The 20,189-nt window shown below is 54.1% G+C and overlaps 2 protein-coding genes across 5 annotated transcripts in view; both read right to left on the reverse strand.

Annotated features, from left to right (window-relative positions):
• Positions 1 to 7,630, reverse strand: part of OPA3 (OPA3, outer mitochondrial membrane lipid metabolism regulator) — a 49,669-nt gene extending 42,039 nt beyond the window's left edge. Inside the window, exons 1-2 of one of the 2 annotated variants that reach the window (XM_021094569.1) lie at positions 7,415 to 7,630; positions 7,198 to 7,283 (exon numbers count right to left, since the gene is read on the reverse strand). In XM_021094569.1, the coding sequence (XP_020950228.1) occupies positions 7,198 to 7,270 (73 nt within the window). In that variant the 5' untranslated portion in view covers positions 7,271 to 7,283; positions 7,415 to 7,630. Of the gene's footprint in view, positions 1 to 4,260; positions 4,508 to 7,197; positions 7,284 to 7,414 lie in introns of those variants that run through there. The other variant, XM_021094568.1, reaches the window with a different exon arrangement.
• On the reverse strand, positions 8,316 to 19,937 carry GPR4 (G protein-coupled receptor 4). Of its 3 annotated transcripts, NM_001123118.1 has the most exon segments (3): positions 9,623 to 9,663; positions 9,666 to 9,694; positions 9,696 to 10,714. In NM_001123118.1, coding segments are annotated over 3 exon segments (1,089 nt in total).

A 20,189-nucleotide genomic window follows, 5' to 3' on the forward strand; every position in this document is an offset into this window, starting at 1 on the left:
CAATGCAGGATCTGAGCCACGTCTGCGACCTACACCACAGCTCAGGGCAACGTGGGATCCTTAACCCACTGAGCGAGGCCAGGGATCGAACCCACAACCTCATGGTTCCTGGTCGGATTCATTAACCACTGAGCCATGATGGGAACTCCAGCCACAGAGTAAATATTTTTAGATTTCTAGGCCACAGAAACCCAACTCTGCGTCCATAGACAACATGTATGTAAACAGGAGGGGTTGTGTTCTAATAAAACTTTACTTACAAAGACAGGTAGTGACTTTACTTACAGGAGTTCCCATCATGGTGCAGCGGAAACGAATCCAACTAGGAACCATGAGGTTGCGGGTTCGATCCCTGGCCTCACTCAGGGGCTTAAGGATCCGGCGTTGCCATGAGCTGTGGTGTAAGTCACAGACATGGCTCGGATCCTGTGTTGCTGTGGCTGTGGTGTCGGCCGGCAACTGCAGCTCCCATCCGACCCCTAGCCTGGGAACCTCCATATGCCGTGGGTGTGGCCCTAAAAAGCAAAAAAAACACAAACAACTTTACTTACAAAGACAGGCAGTGAGCTCGAGTGCTGAGCCTGGTGCAGATTAAAGGATACAAAGCAGGAGAAGACATGCACTACACCCTTTCCACTTTATCATCCCCAAACCTCTACTAACCACATCCTATTTGCTGAAATAAAAGTCTTCTCTTGGCATTAAAAAAAATAAAATAGAATAAAAAATAAAGGACATGAAACAGCCATGTAGCGCATGATCCTTGAGCTGACCCCAGGTTACACGTAATAAACAGGAGTTCCCTGGTGGCTCAGGAGGTAAAGGATCCAGCGTTGTCACTGCAATGTCTTGGGTCACTGCTGTGGTATGGGCTCGATCCCTGGCCCAGAAGTTCCATACGCCATAGGCATGACCAAAAATAAGTAAACAAACAAACAGCTAAAACGGATATTTGGGGGGCAAGAATATGAGCTATATACTAAATAACATTTCCATCAATATTATCATTTTCAATGTTAAATTGCGTAGGTGATATTAGTTCTATGTTCTATAGAATGTCTCTGTTCTTAGAATACACAGGCAGAGATGTTGAGGAGTGAAGTAGCATGTGCAAAACTTATTTTCAAATTGTTCAGGGAAAAAAAAAAAAAGATGGTGTGTCCACACTCAGCGAAGACAGAGCAGGTCTGTGGAAGGCCGACCTCAGGTAACTGATGACCACACCATCCTTTCTTTCAATTTTTCTGATGGTTTGAAGTTTTAAAAAGAAGTAGTTGGGGAAAAAAGCATCTCCGGAATCAGCCCTCCTCCCCACTGAGTTCCCACCTGGACTCCTCCCTGTACCCATCCTCCTGGCCTACGACTGCCAAAAGGGTCCCATTAAAATCCGGTTCAGATCCTGCCCCTCCTCTGCTCAGCCCTCCAGTGAGTGCCATCCACTCAGAGCAGAGCCAAAGCCTGTGCTGTGGTCCATAAGTCCTGGCCCCCAGGTCCGGGCCCCCTTCCCGCCACCTTCTCGGCCTTCAGTCTCCACGGAGTCCCTCTGCTCGGCTGCACTGGCTTCCTCCACGTCTGCCAAACAGGCCAGGCACACGCCCGCCTCAGGCCCTCGTACACACAGAACCTCTGTGCTTCAAGGTTTTCCCTCCAGACACCCTCTCAGTTTGCTGCCTCCTCTCCCCATGTTTGCAGCGAGGTCTCCCTGATCGTCCTATCTAAGCTTCACAACTGTCCCCCAAGTACCCCTCTGCATCTCTGAGGTTTTCTCCAGAGCAGTGAGTGCTCGCTAACATACCTCACATTTTGACTATTTGTTTTGCTTATTGTCTGCCTTCCCGCACCTACCCCCCCAACACCAAGACACTAGGTCCGCTAAAGACAAGATTTTTGCTTTTTCAGAGTCCCAGTTGTAGCTCAGCAGGTTATGAACCCAACTAGTATCCATGAGGACGCAGGTTCGATCCTTGGCCTTGCTCAGTGGGTTGTGGTCTAAGTTGCAGACACGGCTCAGATCTGGCGTTGTTGTGGCTCTGGCATAGGCTGGCAGCTGTAGCTCCGACTCGACCCCTGGCCTGGGAACCTCCATACGCCACGGATGCAGCCCTAAAAAGCAGAACAAAAAAAAAAAAAGATTTTTTTTTGTGTGTGTGTGTTTTCTCAGCTGGGTCCACAACAGCTACAACGCAGGACTGCACATTGATTTAACATTTTATATCCATTTACTCCTCACAACAACACCATGAGATAAGTATTATTTACGGCATAAATGCATATGCAGCATATACACAAAATAGGAATAATGACAGTGTCTACCTCATAATAACTGGTGAGGATTTAATGCCATGAAGGGCTTAGCACACTGCCTGGCACAAAGTGAGTACCCATTAAATGTCGCTAGTATATAACACCCACTGTAGGAAGAGGACGCTGAAGCTCAGAGGGGTTAGTGACCTGCCCCAAACCACTGGGAAGGAGGGTGGCCCAGATTAGAACCTGTGCAAGGCTGACTCAAGAAGCCACTTTCTAAACCACAATGCTAAGACGTTTCACGGTGTCTGGAAGAAAGGCAGTGGCAGGGAACAGAAACCCGCTCTGGGAATCCTGAGCGCAGGAGTTAAGTCCTGCCTCTGACACAAACTCCACGTGCCACCTCGGCAATTCCCTTCCGCTCTGGAGGCCTCAGTTTCCTCTTCAGGAAATTGAGGGAAGTCATTTCCCCCCTGACACAGGGACACAACAGTGTGAGGGTCTAGTGAGCCAGTGTCTAGGAAAGCACTTCAGGAACTGAAGTCCAACACTTTTCCACTCCAACATCTGTCTCTGGAAGAGGACCAACTAAACACTCAACATCCAAGAATTCCAAGCCCTGAAAAGCAATCCCCCCCCGCCCCCCGCCCCAAGCCATGTGGAAGTTCCTGGGACAGGGATCCAACCCACACCACAGTTGCTGGAAAGCAAATTTTAAGCCCCCAAACTTCTAAGGAAAAAAAGTGTGCTCCACTGAGCCATTTGGCCTTTGCGCATGCTCCGTCTTCTCCCTCAGCATCTTCCCTGTCCCAGTCTGGTGAAATTCTCCTCACCCTTCAGTTCCCAGCCCAGAGGCTTCCTCTGCCAGGAAGCCCTCCCTGAACACTTTATCAGGTAAAGCATCCAGTCAGCTCCCCCATCCAAGCTCTGTCCACTCTGGGTCATCACTTTGCAGGATGGGTCTGTGCCCCCCTGGACTCTGACCTCGAGGGCACAGACCGGCACTCGCTTGATCCCTGCTGTTTTACCAGCACTGCCAGCACAAGACCAGGCACAGAGCAGAAGCTCAGAAAATACTATGTAAATGAACTAATAGATGGATTAACGGTGGTTCCCTAACCCAGCAAATAACATTTCCATAGTCTATGCTCCCACAGGCCCATACTGCCGCACATAGATAATCTTTTGAAAGTAGCTCACATTCTGAGGTATCCCTCCTCTAGACAGCCTTCCTGGCCCCGCGCCCTAGGGTCAGGAGGTCTCTCTCTGAGCTCGACGTCGCACCGTCCTGACCACTCTGGGATGACAATGAATGATAGGTTATAAATGTGTCTCTCTGTGCCCAGCAAAAAAGCCGGCACGATCTGCCCACTGAATGAACGGACAAATACGGTGTATGCGTGGAATAATGAACAGATGGACAAATATCCATTCTAGGTAAAATTACCCCTTCTGCCAGATTTCCCCGGGTCAATGCCCCCGACCCCAGACTTCGCTACGCCCCTAACCCAAGCCTTTTTCCCGGGAGAACAAATGGGGAAAATTCATGTCCTAAACGATATAGAAGCATCTCTCACCTCCCAGAGCGGGAGGGAAACTGAAACGCCAGGTGAGATCCTGGCAACCAATCCTCCTAAGGACAACCTGGTAAATGACCCCGTCAGCTCTCTCCTCGGCTCCCCGTCTAGCCCTTCTCAGTCCTGGAATGCACCGCCCAAATCACTCCCGTCCCCCACATTATTGGCTCGTCTAGATGTCAGTTTCCACGCGCTCTTTTCCTCTATTGGCTAGTATTCCCAACTCCCGCGCTGGCGCCCCGCCCCGCCCTCTACCTCACGCCGGTTCTTACTATTGGGTTACCCGCACGCCCCTCTCCCAGGAACCCTCCCTATTGGCTGTAAGACTTTGCCGGTTCGGGCTGTGATTGGTCACGAACAAAAGCCCATCGCCAGAGCAACCACCTGAGAGGGGTTAGGGAATGGAAAGGTTGGAGGGACGTAGGGTCAGACTCACGTTGAGCTGGCGGAAGGCAGATATAGGTCTTGAAGAACTCGCTTCGGCGGGCGGCCTCCTTAATGCGGTTGGCAAGCGGCTTGCTGACCTGCCGGATGCCCAAGTATAGCAGCTTCGCCATAGGGAACGCGCCTACCACCATCTTGGCGGTCGCAAGGGGCACGCGCAACCTCGCTGACTGGGCGGGGCGCCTCCGATCTCGCCCTCCTCCCCCGCCCGCTCGTCGCCGTGCGTGCGTGCGTACGTGCGTGCGTACGCTCAGTGGGGAACTGCAGAGGCGTCCCCTGACGTCACCACGTTGACGCCGGCGCTCTGCCGTCCCGTTCTGATGAATATGCAAATATACAGCGGAAGTGAGGCAGTCAGAGGGTGGCAACGTTAAACGGCTGCTCCGGGGAGAGGGAATGGGTTCCCACGCCCACTTTGGCTGATGTCACCGCGCTTCTCCGTGACGTCACGTACCTAGGCGGCTTCTCAGCCCTAATTAGTCTTAATTAGTCCTTAATTAGGGCTAATGAGGCCTAAATACACCTTCCCTCGCAGGTTAGAGCTCTCACTGGGCGTAGGAAACTAGCCAGGTAGTCATACAAACCTGGATTGGGCTCCCAGCTCCGCCTTTTATTTGCTGTGTGTGGCGAGTGACTTAACCTCTCTGGGCATCAGTATTCCCATCTACAAAATGTGAATCATAAGACCATTTACCTTATTGGGTGGTTGTGAGGCTTGCATGCAGATCTTGAATACAAAAACAGCGAACTACGTTAAGTGCCTTGAATGGTGCCTATCACCCGATATACAGCCTTTATTTCTATGCGGGTATTAGCATTGCTAACTCCAGCGGAGGGTGTGTGTCATCTCCAGAAGCCCCTAACCCAACCCTTTCCCAGGTAATTGACAAACTGAGGCCCAAAGAGGGGCCAGGGGAGTAGCACAAGTTCCCTCAGCCAGCAGAGGTTGATAGCCCCGATGTCTTGGCTAGTAAACTATACCGGTTCTCAAGCGGCCCCACTTCCTCCATTGGGGGGCGAGAGTCCCTAGGGAGCTGGCTCAAGAAGGAGTTTAAGGACATATCCCAGACTGTCATCCCTTACCCAGCAGGGGAGCAAAATCATATAAACAAGGTCGGAAAGGGGTTGAGAGAAATTCCTGGATGGTGGAGTGCTGATGGGTAGTTGAGAGATTCTAGAAGAGGCAGAGGGAGATGGGAAGTCCAAGGAGCAGAGAAGTTGGGTACAGGAGGAAACAAGCATCCAGGACACAGAGTTGGGGGACCCAGGGCTTTACTCAGCTTCCACTCTGACTCCCTGAGTGTCTGTCCTTTGTCATTTCCCTGACCCTGATGGACCTCCATTTCTCCGTCTGTAATATTGATGATACTGGCATGTGTGAACCCCGATATTCTAAATTACTGACAATCGCAACACAACAATGGGAGGAAAAAGTAGGTATACATGTATGTGTAACTTGGCCCCCATGCTGTACAGTGGAAAGAAAAATTATGAGAATGCCAAGTCTCCATAAAAACACTCCTCCCAAGGATCCCTTCTGGACTGAAGATGTGAAGGAGCTTGGGACCTATTCAAGGTCCATCATCCACTAGGGACCAACCCCCACCCCATTTTACAGAGTGGCTAACTGAGGCCAGAGGACAACAAGAATTTATCCAGAGTTTGGGGATAATCAGGATGGAACTGAGGCTGGACTTTTTTTTTTTTCTTTTCTCTTTTTAGGGTCACACCCACAGCATATGGAAGCTCCCAGGCTAGGGGTCGAATCAGAGCTGCAGCCTCTGGCCTACACCACAGCCACAACAATGCCAGATCCGAACCATGTCTGCAGTCTACACCACAGCTCAAGGCAACGCCGGATCCTTAACCCACTGAGCAAGGCCAGGGATGGAACCTGCGTCCTCTTGGATACTAGTCAGATTCCTTCCGCTGAGCCGAGACAGGAACTCCTGAGGCTGGAGTTTCTTGAGTTCCAGCTCAGGGTCTTCTACTGATCACTGGGGGTGTTAGCCTGGGGCTCAAGGACCTACTAGGGGTGCTGAGGTTTCACATGATGGGTTTGAGAAACTTCCAGACTTGAACATGGCTTTTTTGTGTGTATAATTCACCATTGTTTCCTCAGCTCCTAGAACAATGCTTTTTTTTGGGGGGGCACACCCACAGCATATGGAGGTTCACAGGCTAGGGGTCAAATCGGAGCTACAGCTGCCGGCCTACACCACAGACACAGCAATGCTCAGATCCAAGCCACATCTGAAACCTACACCACAGATCAAGGCAACGCTGGATCCTTAACCCACTGAGCAAGGCTAGGGATCGAAACTGAGCCCTCATGGATACTGGTTAAGTTAATTACCGCTGAGCCATGATGGGAACTCCCTAGAAGAATGTTTGGCACATAGTAGCGGCTCAATAGATATTGACCAAAAGAGAATGAGCGTTTGGTGGAGGGGGATTTTGCAGCCTTTCATTTGATTCTCTGAGGAGAAAAGCGTCCAGCCCCCTCTATCTTCATTGCATTTGCTTTATTGTAGTGAGACAGGGTGGGAAAATTACTATCCCCCCAGATCCCAGGTCTCCCTCTTTTTTCTCCCCTGCAACACCAAAGTCCCAACTTCCTGCATCTCAGTGACCTGCTCCTCCTCCTCCGAAACCATTTTCCTCATAAAGGTCTTCTTTTTTTTTTTCTCATTCCCCTCCTCCCTCCTCTTCCTTTCTCTAAGGGTTTCCAGGAAACTCTTCTGGGAATTTCTGGGGCAAGGGTATATTTGTGCCCGTGTGTGTGTGTGTGTGTGTGTGTGTGTGTGTGTGTGTGAGAGAGAGAGAGAGAGAGAGAGAGAGAGAGAGAGAGAGAGGAGGTCTTCACATCTCCTTGGGAGCCCGGAGCCTGTTACGCACCCGTGGGGAGGAAGGGGGGCGGGTGACTTACCAGAAAAATCGAAGCCTGCCCAGAGCTGGGTGATTCCTCCTGCTCTCCAATCTGGTTCTGGAAGGACAGCCATTCCTGGTTGACCTCTGAGCACCAGGGGAGGGAGGGAGACGCCATCAGCCAGGGCAGCAGCCTTGGCCACTCTGGGGCGTGGGAACAGAGGCAGAGACAACGGGGAGGGGAGAGGGAGCCCAGAATGGCCCCCGCACTGACTCACCGGCTGTGTGACCCTGGGCTGATCGCTTGGCTTCTCCCGTGACAGCCTTTGAATAGGGCCTGGGATCATTCCCAAAGGTCCTTCCAGTTCAGGTCCCCTGGTCACCCTTTTCCCAGGATGGGCAAAGGGCTCAAATTGCACAATCCCACAGGCCCTTGTGCTTCTTCCATCATCACATGGCTTCAAGATACATCCCCAAACTGACAGTGATTCTTGCTCGCTCCACCACCACCACCCACCCCAACCCCGGTCCAGCTGTCAGCCTCTCCTGCCGGAACTACTGGGTGGCCTCCCCACTGGGGTCCTGGCTTCTGCCTTTGCTCCCCATGTTCTCCTCCCCACTCAGCAGCCAGGGGATCCTGTTAACATTTAATCAAGGAGTTCCCACTGTGGCACAGTGGCTTAATGATCCAGCTCATCTCTGGCATAGCCCGTTAGATCCCCAGCCTGCTGCAGTGGGTTAAGGATCCGGCTTTGCCGCTGCTGCTGTGGCCTAGGTCACAGATGCAGCTTGGATTTGATCACTGGCCCAGGCATTTCCATATGCCACGGGTACAGCTGAAAAAGGACAAAAACAAAACAAACAGAAAATAACACTGAAGCCGTATCCCATCCCTCCTCTGTCACGAGCCCCTCTGTGGAGATAAAAGGCCGAGTCCTCACGCAGACCTGCAAAGCTCCATAACGTCAACCCCTCTCCCCCCACCTTCCCCCACCCCTCCCGACATCTGCTCCCACCACACCGCGTGTGTACTGGCTGTGCCGCAAAATCCAGGCACGCTCTCACTTTGCACTTGCTGTTCCCTCTGCCTGCAGTACACTTCCCCTTGACCCCAGCCGCCTCAGGTCTTTTCTCAAACGCGAGCCCTCCCAACCTCTTTAGCCATCTCCGACTCCAGGCCACTCTCCACCCTCTCAATTGGCTTTATTTTTCCCCATTAAACTTATCGATCCCAAACATTATCTTTTCTCATTTGCTGTGAGCGCCATAGGGGTGGGGCCTGGGCTGTCTGGGTCACTGTTTTGTCTCCAGCCCAGGGCCGGGCAGAGGGTAGATATAAACGAATCTCTCTTGAATGAATGAAAAAATACACTTCCCTTGTCCCAAGCCCCCCCCCCAACCTGCTCTGCACCCCACTGCCCCAGCCCGTCAGCGATTGTCCCTCATTTGGGTCCTGAAGTGCTCCCTCCCCCTCCTTGGTCCTGGCCCAGAGGATGCTGTTTAGGTTGAAATTCTGAATTGCTCCCTCCTGCTCCCTCCCTCCCCTATATGACGGAGTTTCCCAAAGGCAAAAGGCATTGCTCAATCCTCAGTGAATTTCTCCTTCTGCTTTCCCCTGGAGTCACAGACTGTTATGCCTTTATTGGAAATAACCCTAATTTTTTTTTTTTTTTTTTTTTTTTGGTCATTTTAGGGCTGCACCAGAGGCATATGGAAGTTCCCAGGCTAGGGGTTGAATCGGAGCTGTCGCTGCCAGCCTACACCACAGCCACAGCAACTCGGGATCTTTAACCCACTGAGGGGGCCCAGGGATCGAACCCATGTCCTTATGGATACTAGTCAGGTTCATTACTGCTGAGCCACAGTGGAAATTACCCCAATTTTTTTTTTCTTTTGGCCACACCTGAAGCATGTGGAAGTGTGGATTGAACCCACACCGCAGTAGTAACCCAAGCCACAGCAGTGATGACTCCAGATTCTTAACCTCTAGGCCACCAGAGATGTCCTAAACCCAACCTTTTTGTGTTTATCTTTTGGAGACTTAATTTACTGGTCTCCTCCTCCAGGAAGCCCTCGCTGACTACCAGACTGGGTCAGATGCACTCCTGGCATCTTGGGTTCCCTGCTCCTGGGCTCCCCTGTCTGAGCCCTGCTCACTCTGGGTCACTACTGTCCAGGGACAGATCTATCTCCCCCATTGGAGTGGGAGCCATGAGGGCAGGGCCAGGGTGGCCATCCATCCCCACTGGGTTGCCAGCACCACCCAGCACAGGGCTAGGCACCATTCCACTGAATTGTTAAGGAGTCGTGGTGAAGCACGATGGTTGACTGGTGACATACCAACCTCATGGTGGTCTTCCTATATTCTTCTATTCATATGAATATTAACACAGACTTATTTGCATATAATTTGCATACACCCAGACCAGGAGGGGAGGGAGTGTGGGATCAGATTGGAGGAGCGAGGACTCTGTGCGGTTTGAGGTTCACGGTGCCGGCGGCGGCAGCATCTTCAGCTGCACCTGGTCCCCCTGGGAGGGCGGAGATGCCACCCAGCCGGCTGCCACAGCCCTGGCCATGCTGTTCCTCTTGGAAGTGAGCGGAGTGTCCAGGGTAAGCGAGGCGCTGGCCATCTCCTGGGGCTTGTCACTGGTCAGAAAGCGGAGCAGGTTGTGCAGGGCCTTGGCCACGTCACTGCGGGCCCCCTCATTGACAAGGCAGTAGAGGATGGGGTCGGCCACACAGTTGAGGCTGGTGAAGGCCAGGGAGCTGTGGTATGCCGAGAAGACCCGTTCCTCAAAGCCGCAGTCCCAGGGGTGGCCCAGGTAGACGGCACTGCGAGAGAGCAGGAGCACGTGGTAGGGTGCGAAGCAGACCAGCACGATGGCGATGAGGCTGAGGGCCAGCCTCTTGATCTTGGCCTTCTCCTGGCGCTCGGTGGACACGCTGCCCCGCACGGCCCTCAGGATGCCGCGGTAGGACAGCAGCATGAGGGCCCACGGGAAGAGGAAGCCCACGAAGACCCGGTAGAGGTTCATCCAGGCCACCCAGCCCTCCATGGGGAACTTCTCAAAGCAGAAGGTGTGGTTGTACCGGTCACGGAAGAGCTCATCATGGAACAGGGGCACCGAGTTGGCACCCAGCTCCGTGGCCCAGACCACAGAGCTCACGGCCACAGCCGTCTTGACGCGGCGCAGGCGGGCGAACCGCAGTGGGTGGGCCACGGCCAGGTAGCGGTCCACCGAGATGCAGCACAGGAAGGCGATGCTGATGTAGATGTTGGTGTAAAAGATGAACCCAAAGAGCTTGCAGGAGCCGGGGCCGTGGATCCAGTTGTCGTGGTGCAGGAAGTAGTCGACCCACAGTGGCAGCGTGCAGATGTACAGCAGATCGGCGATGCTCAGGTTCATCAAGTACACCCCCAACTCATTGCGTTGGCGCACCTGGCGGTAGGCGGCCCACAGGGCCAGGCAGTTGGTGGGCAGCCCCACGCCGATGACGAAGATGTAGAGGGAGGGCGGGAAGAGGTGGTCGACGCGGGAGTCCACGTGGCAGCCCTCCCACGTGCCGTTGCCCATCCTGGGCCCTGGGGCTTTCGCGGGGCTTCCCCTGGCCCACGGGGGCTGTGGGGCCGCGGGGGGCGGGAGGCCATCAGGCCCCCTGAGCCCCCTCCTCGGAGGCTCAGGGGAACATGGTGGGAGGCAGTTCACGGGAACGAGGGGAGGTTGACTGTGACATGTGGGCCAGCCTGGGCACAGAAGGAGAGAGCCTGAGAAGGAAAGGTTGGGAGGAAGGATGCGAGGATGACAGGAGCAAGTTTGGGGGATGGCGGGATTAACAAAGAACTATGTCAAGGAGGCGTCTCTAGTCTCTGTCCAAGCATGAATGGGGGAGTAGTGGGGTAACACCGAATTGGCCAGGGGGGAGGGTGTCTATAACGGAGATGAAGGCATCAGTGGGCAGTGGCAGATGAAAGGTATTTGTAGAGGATGTAGAGAGTGAATGTAGCCGGGTGGAAGTAGCGGTGGGGTGGAATGTACCAGAAGACACAGGACACCTAGGGGTAGTGTTGAGAGACAACAGTCTATACTTAGGGAGTATCGAAAAGCCCGGGCAAGGTGGATGGGGGTGCTGGCATTTCCCGGGACCCCAGGAAGGAATAAGGAAATAAGGTAACCAACGAGGAGATTATGGTAAAAGGAGGTGTCCTGTGAGGGATGGGGGGGCTCGGTCTGGGGAGTGTGGGAAGGGCCTTCAAGAAACAGGAAGGAGGTGAGTAAGGTCTAGATCCGAGAAGAGTTACCCACGCAGGGAATTTAAAGGGGACCAGGGAGGGGCTCCAGCTTGGTCCTGGTGGGAACTGGGCAGTTGAAATGAGGTGGCCCCGCCTCACAGTTCAGCGCTGACTCTGCAGTGCCTGTGGGGAGAGAAGACAGCAGTGAGGGGGAGTCACAGACGCCCCCTTCCCACAGCCCTTCACCATGGCTGCAGTGGGGGCGGCAGAAGATGGGTGCCCGATGATGCCTCATGGAGCCCCAATCTAAGCAACAGATCTCTGAAAACACAGATTTGAGATGTCAGATATGTATTTTTTCCCTAATGGATATTAAAATAAAGACCCAACTCAGATTTTCAAACTTTCTTCCAGAAACCACCTAAAACTGGCCCAAGTGTCATATCATGCTTTAGGCTGAACTAGTCTCGTTCTATCATGTCACAGACAGGGAGACGGGGGCCCAGAGAGGCTGGGTCCCTCCTGTGAAGGATGCACAGCAAGGCAGTGACAGAACCGGGCTAGAACCAGCCTCCCACTCCTAACCCAGGGCACCCTATTCTTGACAATGAGGATGACGGTGGTGAGCATAACACCTAAAGTTTACATAGAAGACTCTGATCTAAGCACTTGTGATTGTTTCTTTTCTTTTTAGGGCCACACCCACTGCATGTGGAAGTTCCTAGGCTAGGCGTTGACTCAGAGCTGTGGCTGCCAGCCTACACCACAGCTCACAGCAACGCCGGATCCTTTACCCACTGAGCGAGGCCAGAGATTGAACCTGAAATCTCATGGCTCCTAGTTGGATTCATATCAGCTGTGCCACAATGGAAACTCCTGTTATTTCCCCCCTTTTTTGACAAACTGAGGTACAGAGCGGTTCTGGGACCTGTCCAGGGTCCTGATGGCAGGAGAGGGGAAATCTCAGCTCTCACCCTCTTTCCCCAGCCTACACGTCAGTTTCCACCCAAGAAGAACTGGACAGAAAAGGGCCCTGGGCTGGGCACAGGGAAGCATAGCTGCAGGGGGTTGGGGCGAAGGGAGGGGAGGAGAAGCTGCTGGATCAAGGGGGAGCCCTGGGGGCAGTGCCAGGAGTTCCTATCCTCAGCAACCCCTCTCTTCATTCTCTTCCCACTCCCCTCCGACTTTCCCAAGTGAGAGTCTTGGGCCTGTCACTCCCTTGGTCCTGTAAGCACAGGGCAAAGGACAAGTCTTGGACCAAGTCCTGGCCCATGGTCAGCCCCAGAGAGGAGAGTGAAGTGATAAATGAGAGGCATCTTCAGAAGCCACTCCATCCAGGGGTTTGCATCAGTTTAGTTTTTAAGGCTATGAAATCACTTGAAAAAACAACCCACCAACCACATCTCATTTGGAAATCCCATCTAAGACGGCAAAAAGGGGAAGCTGGGCTCTAGCTGAACTTAGGTGAGGGGAGGGAGGCTGACTCTGAAAAAATCCCCAAGACACCCTTGGAAAATCACCTGTTGAGTCGATTGAGCAGATGAGGAAACTCAGGCCCAGAGAAGGGAAGGGGTGAGCCCAAAGACACTCAGCTGGTCCATGGGAACCTCCCAGATGCCTGAGCCTCTTCACATGGGCGAGTCCTCTTGGCTCTCCCTACCTCCATGCTAAATCCTGAATCCATGCCTGTCTCTAAAACCCCTGTTGCTGCCCGCTCTGCCCCATCGCTGCTTACCTGGACTCCACAGTAGCCTCCTCATGGCCTTCCCGCTGTCATTCTGGCTTCTCTCAACTCAATTCCCATGTGGCAATCTCTCTAACATGTGAATCAGCTTTCGTTACGTCTGATCGATACCCACTGGACTTGGGGTAAAATTCAAAACCCTTCACCCAGGTGACAAAATGCTGCCTGACCCACCTGGGCAGCCTAGCTGACTGTGTGTGTGTGTGTGTGTGTGTGTGTGTGTGTGTGTGTGTGTGTGTGTGCGCGCGCGCGCGCGCGCGTGTGCTTTCTTGCTTTTTAGGGCCTTAGAACCACACCTGAGGCATATGGAGTTTCCCAGGCTAGGGGTCGAATCAGAGCTACAGCTGCCAGCCTACATCACAGTCACAGCATCGCAGGATCCAAACCACGTCTGTGACTTACACCGCCACTCAAGGCAATGGTGGATCCTTAACCCACTGAGGGAGGCCAGGGATTGAACCCGCAACCTCATGGTTCCTAGTCGGATTCACTTCTGCTGGGCCACAACGGGAACTCCCTAGCTGACTTTCTCGCCCACCTCCTTCCCTTGCCTCAGGCTCAGGGCTAGACCTTGGTTCCAGCTTCCAAACCTTCGTTCTTCCTTCAGATCTTCTTAGGACTCGCTCTCTCACCTCCTTTCCTTCCTCGGGGGAGGCCCTCTGTACCCAGGATCATGCCCACCCACTCCCAGGGCTCTCTCCTCACATCACCTTGTATCTTGTTTGTGTCCGTCTGTCTGTCTAGAATGGACATTCGGGGAGGGCAGGGATTCCGTGTTGACTGCTCTGTCGCCAGCACTCAGGACAGATCCAGCCAGCATACAGCAGGCACTCAATAAATGACTTGGGCCTGAAGGAACTGGCATTGGTCAGCCCCACCTCCAACAAAGGTTGCCTCTCCCCTTGAGGCAGCCTTACCTCGTACTTCAAGTTCAAGTGAATCCCTGCAGGGGGTGATGGGGAGCAGGGAAAGAGGTGGGAAGGGGAGCCGAGAAAAGGGCAGGATCTATCCGCTGCGTAATTGACTTTGAAAGGTCAGGGCTGAGTCCTGCTTAGTAAATCCTACCCCCTGCGGGCTCTCAAGGACAGAAAGGCTGCCCCCCACCCCACCCCCCGGCTCACAGAGACTGGATCCTGTGGAGTTGAGAAGGAGGAGGCTTACTCCTGGTCAGAACAGTGTGATCCAGTCCCTCCCTTGGAATTGAAACCTTCACCCAGAACAAATGACTTGAAACATCTCTCCGCCCTGGGTCTCTCCTTCCTCCTGTAAAACTGAGGAAAATCTCTTCTCACCTCACACATAGGAAAATCCTTGGGAGAGCTTTGTTTGTTTTTTGCTTTTTAGGGCTGCACCCGTGGCATATGGAAATTCCCAGGCTAGTGGTGGAATCAGAGATACAGCTGCCGGCCACAGCCACAGCAACGCAGGATCCCGGCTTCATCTTTGACCTACACTATGGCTCACAGCAACGCTGGATCCTTAACACACTGAGCGAGCCCAGGGATCAAACCCCCATTCTCATGGATCCTAGTCGGGTTCGTTAACCACTGAGCCACGAAGGGAACTCCCTCCTCGGTAGAGGTAATATTATCTACAAATTGTGCAGTTGCTGAACAATCATGGCTACTCCACAGGCTCTGAGGAACTGAGACAAGAACCAGTTCATAATGGGAAGAGGCATCAGGAGCTGGGAGTTTCCTTTGCTCCACCCTCTTAAGAACCCCTGGGTTTCACTGAGGCTGGAGCCAGTACACAAGCTAGAGACTTATTTCCTGCAGCCAGAGGAAATACGCTTCCCATTGCTAATTTCCTTCAAAGGGAACCAGTGGGACACTCACCCTCCCGCTTCCCTTCCCTCCTCCTCAGTCCACCTGCTTCCTGGGGGATGCTGGGCGTGGGGAGGGGCATTCAGCCCCCTCTTCTTGTTTTCTTTTCCTTTTTCTTTTTAGGGCCACATCCAAAGCATATGGAGGTTCCCGACGAGGAGTCGAATTGGAGCTGCAGCCGTTGTCCGTCGCCACAGCCACAACACCATCGGATCCGGATCCGAGCTGCATCTGTGACCTACAGCAGCACTGGATCCTTAACCCATTGAGCAAGGCCAGGGACAGAACCCGCATCTTCGTGGAGACTAGTCAGGTTCTTAACTCGCAGAGTCACAACGGACACTCCTTAGCCTCTTCTTCTCACCCACCTGAGATATGCCCATCCACCAAGCCCCGGAAAGACAGTTTGAGAATGGCAGACTTTTAGAACTGCACAGTGCAAGAGGCCTATGTGCCACAGGCGGGGGTGCCACAGGCGAGGGTGCCAGGCTATTTCTGACCCCTTCCTGGTACAGATGAGGAACCTAAGGCCTGGGGCCACAAGGCAGTTGTCTAAGTCACAGATATGTTGGGATCACGTAGATCTTTCTCTCTTTCGTGTGTATGTGTGTGTGTGTGTGTGTGTGTGTGTGTGTGTGTGTCTTTTGTCTTTTTTGGGCTGCACTTACAGCACATGGGGGTTCCTAGGCTAGGGGTCAAATCGAAGCTACAGCTGCCAGCCTACACCACAGCCACAGCAACTTGGGATCTGAGCCATGTCTGCGACCTACACCACAGCTCACAGCAATGCCCGATCCTTAACCCACTGAGTGAAGCCAGGAATCGAACCCGCAACCTCTTGGTTCCTAGTCGGATTCCTTTCCGCTGCGCCACAATGGGAACTCGCAGATCTGTCTTTCTTAACTAAAAGGCTTCCCCGTCCCTGAATGTTCCCTCTCCTCACTCCCCGCAGTCCTGTAATTTTTCTCAAGTCGTTCTGGGGTTCTCAGCCCCCTTGGAGGATCTGCTGAAAGAGCCACGGACTCTCACTGCAGAGCAAGTGACCTTCCGGTCCTGCTTGCCCCTCCACCACCTGACTCCCTTGCTCAACTCCCCGGGGCCAAGATCCTCTTGGGTTGGGATCTAAGTTGCCTCTCTTACTCAGGCTTTGTGGAGGGGTCAACCTCTAAATCTCGCAGTGCCCACAGGAAGCTCCCCTACCCCACAGGACCCCCTCTAGGACTCTACTAGTAGGCAGGGAAGAGCGAAGACATGAGTGTGGAGTGATACTAGGGAGACGGGAGGAACTGGTCCGCCCCTGCCACCCCCCAACATTGAGCCTCAGCTGCTCAAGCCAGATAAGTCCTTGGGCCCCACCAGCCACGTCTGTGTCCCAGCGAGGCTGAAGGACTGAGGAAGGGGTTGAGAGGACAAGAGGGAGAGGTGAGGCAGCCCCCCACGTCCCCCTCACCCACCAGCCTTGTCCTAGAAGCCTCCAGGCCACCTCTCTTGCCCCCTGCATCCCTCCTCTAAGGGCTCCTGCTCCCCCCATCAGCCCCAGGGGACCGGCCAGCTCCGGTCTGCTCATTAAGGGACGAAATGTGATCACCGAGCCTCGCTCCCCACCTGGTGCCCTGGCGGCTGGCGGGCGGAAACCGGGGGACAGTACGGCCACCGTGACTGCTCCGCTGGGCCTCAGTTTCCCCATTTCCACATGAAGGGGGTCCCCATCCCCCACATGGCCCAGAACAGGCACCAGGGTCCCCTGACTCTACCGCTCTGAGGTTCTACCTTCCAAGGCTCTGCAGTCCTGGAGTTCTATTGTTAGCCCTGCTCATGGGCTACTGTTCTATTATTATAACATTCTAGAGCTTTACCTTTCTCCCATTCTATTATTATTATTACCATGGTGGCTTTCCATGCCTTTACCCTTCTAAGTTTCCAATATTCCAGGAGGCTCACATTCCAAGATTCTCAAGTTCTATTGTTAGAATGCTCTAGGATTTTTTTTTTAACATTCTATGACTTTTGTAATCTATTAATAAACTCTCAGTGGTTATTACCTTTGCCCAGCAAACACAAATACATCTTTCCCTTCTCTCTCTCTCTGTTTTTGTTTTTTAGGGTTGCACCCTCGGCACATGGAGGTTCCCAGGCTAGGGATCTAATTGGAGCTGTAACCGCCAGCCTACACCAGAGCCACAGCAACGCAGGATCCGAGCCGCATCTGCGACCTACACCACAGCTCATGGCAATGCCGGATCTTTAACCCACTGAGCGAGGCCCAGGAAAGAACCCACAACCTCATGGTTCCTAGTCAGATTCCTTTTCCGCTGCGCCACAAGGGGAACGCCTCTCTTCTCTTTTTTTTACAGAAATGGGAGCATACTTGATAGACAGCAAACCCACTTCCTTTTCCCCTCCCTTACCTAATCTGTATTTTAACATTCCCGAAGCCTGAAGTTCCAAGATTATGCAGAATTCTAGGATGCTAGGATTCCATGGGGGATGGGCTTAGTCACCACATTCATCTGGGCCCTAAATTCTGCCCTCCTGGAGGGGACACTGGGAGCCCAGGCTGCCTCCTTAGCCCTGTCCAGCAGGACTCGCCTCATCCCTCCCCATTCACTCGCTCACCAGCTGAGTTATTATTTGTCTAGACACAAACCAAATTATAGGCCCTGTCCCGCGGGAGCAGTGGGCTTCATGCGGAGGGTCAGGAGACAGAGCCAGGCGGGAGTTAATCCCCCTACGTCCCCTCCCTTCTTCCCTCCTTCTCTGAAAACTCCACCCCTTCCACCCAAACCAACTCCTGTCTCCTCTCCCGCCATGGTTTTAGAAATATTTTCTCTTCTCTGCTTCTTAAAAAATGCTCCCTCCAGGGTTCCAGCCATCCACACTCACCCTGGCTGCTTCCTTTCTCCCTGTGAAGACCTGCTTCCTTCCCCACAAGGATCTGACTGATCTGACCCAGTGGAGGCAAATGAAGCCAGATTTCTGGATTTGGGCATCAGTGGAACTGGAGTCCCAACCCCAGCCTGAAATTGACCCATTGTGGGGACTTCTGCCCTTGGGCCTCAGTTTCCCCCTCTGTAAAATGGGCGGCTTGGTCTCACTGATTCTGAAAGCACGTTCGAGCTCTTGGCTGTGAACGCAGAAAACTGTCAAAAATTCCAGCGCTAATCTTTTCGGAATGAAGGATTCAAATACCCTAAGGTCCTTTAATTTGAAGGTCTGAGCGCCTCCAGCTCACCCCTCTGACCATTCTCACATACGTGGGTCCTGCAAAGACTTCACATTCAAAACTTCTTGGATCTATGATTCCCAGAGTTTGGGAGCCACCTCCCCCATCAATCTCTCTCATTTGCTCCTACTGGTACCGCCCCTAGAAAGGAAAAGCTTCCCATCCTAACCCCAAACCTGAGGTCAAGCTCATCTACAGAGACAGAGTTGGAGGGGGCCCTTGGTGACCTCAGGAGTGGAGCTGGTGGTGGACCCTGCAGGGGGTGATGGGGGTGTTGGTGGCCCCATCACCACCATCAGTGCCCTTAGGAAAATCCCCGCACATCCAGCCTGAACACAGCACACATCCCACAACACATGCCTCACAGAAATTCCAGAGCTGCCCTTCAGCTTGGTTGGTGTAGGGGGTGTCCAGTTCAAAACGGGGAGGGGGGTGAAGCTGAGGCAGGAAGGAGTTAACAACGGGTGACCCAGCCAAATCCTGGAAGGGAGGAAGTGGGGGAGGAAGTTCACCCCCCAGCCAAGAATTCCTGAAACTGGAGGGTGGGGTGGGTGTGATCTCAAGAGCAGTGGGATGACCCTGTTGAGGGGAGTCGGGGTCACAGGGTCCACCCGCCTCAGGTGACAACCCTACTGCCCCCTACCCCACTCCCGAGCAGCTCCTCAGCCCAGGGGAAAGCGCTGGGATTCGCCAGGATCTAGAAGGAGACCACGACGGGGTGAAATTGCCAGAACCGGGTCTAAGATGCAGAAAGACAGAGACAGAGATATACGGAGAGAGACAGAGAGACAGGAAGGGAGAGGGCAGAGATGCCCAGAGACGGGGAGACGTGGAGATGGAAGCTGAGAGTTCCGTAGAGACTGAGAATTCATCAAGAGGCAGCGGTAGAGGCAAAGAGACACACAGAGAGAGCCAGAGAGAGAGAGGGATGGCGAGGCAGAGATCGAGAAATCCACACAGAGACGTCCAGAGATGGAGAAGGAGAGACACGCCCAAGAGGGTGAAGGACCTCCGATGCCGAGAGACCTCAGAGCCAGACGGAGACCTGGAGACAGACCCAGAGCCGGAGTCGGCGGCGGAGACGCGGGGAGAGCCGGCCCCAGAGAGGGGCGGGGACCGCGACGGCGCGGGAGACCGAGGCAGCGCACGCGGCAGCGCAAAGCCCCCGAGCGGCGCTGCCGGAGCGGCCCCGCGGCGGCCGCAGGACCGGCGCCTACCTGCGCGTGGCGGCTGGACGGGGCGGGTGGCGCCTCTCTCGGCGGCTCGGGCATCTGGGCTCCACGGCGGCGCCGGGACCTGGCAGCGACTCCTCCCGGCCCCCGGGCCCGAGCGGCCGGCCGAGGCCCCGCCCCCCGGCCGGGCCCGCCCCCATTAACCCCTCCTTCGTCGCGCCCCTTCGCCCCGCTAAAGGCTTCCAGCCCTGGGGAAACTTCACCTGCCGTGGGGCACCCCCATCCCACTCCTTCAAGGTCCCCACGCTGGAGGCCCCGCCTCCTTAGCCGCTTTGCTTACTCTCCCTCCAACCTGACACCCCAGCCTGATCAAGCCCGCAGCCGCGGGAGGAAGGCGCCTCCCGCATGGAGTCTCCTGGAGCTGAACGTGTTCCTCCCTACAGAGACCCCAGGCCCAGGTCATTCACCTTCCGGTCCTTGCATCCCCGCCTCCTCCATGAAGGGGAGTCGGAAGGGGTCTGTTAGTTCCCGGAGCCCACGGAAGGAATCCTGGGGCGGGCAGCTCCAGCCCTGCCTGGTGGCCAGACTTAGGCTGGTGACCTCTCCGTGCTTCAGTTTCCTCTTCGGACAATGGGGTCCCTCTGAGTCCCTTTGTCGGGAGGATGTCAGACAATCAAGTCTGCAAAACATGATGGCCCCAGGCTTCCCTTCCTCCCTGCTTTGTTGGCTTGTCAGCACCTAACATTCTATGTCTGTCTGTCTTTCTTCCTCCCTTCTTCCTCTCTTTCTCCTTTTCTTTCTCTCTTTTCCTTCCTTCCATAAGCCAGCCTGTGATACATGGAAATTCCTGGGCC

This window comes from Sus scrofa, chromosome 6, assembly GCF_000003025.6.
Source record: "Sus scrofa isolate TJ Tabasco breed Duroc chromosome 6, Sscrofa11.1, whole genome shotgun sequence".
Lineage (NCBI taxonomy): Eukaryota > Metazoa > Chordata > Mammalia > Artiodactyla > Suidae > Sus > Sus scrofa.

Coding starts and splice junctions, on each gene's coding strand:
- GPR4 (XM_021093218.1), bottom strand. CDS start 10,714: ATGGGCAACGGCACGTGGGAGGGCTGCCACGTGGACTCCCGCGTCGAC.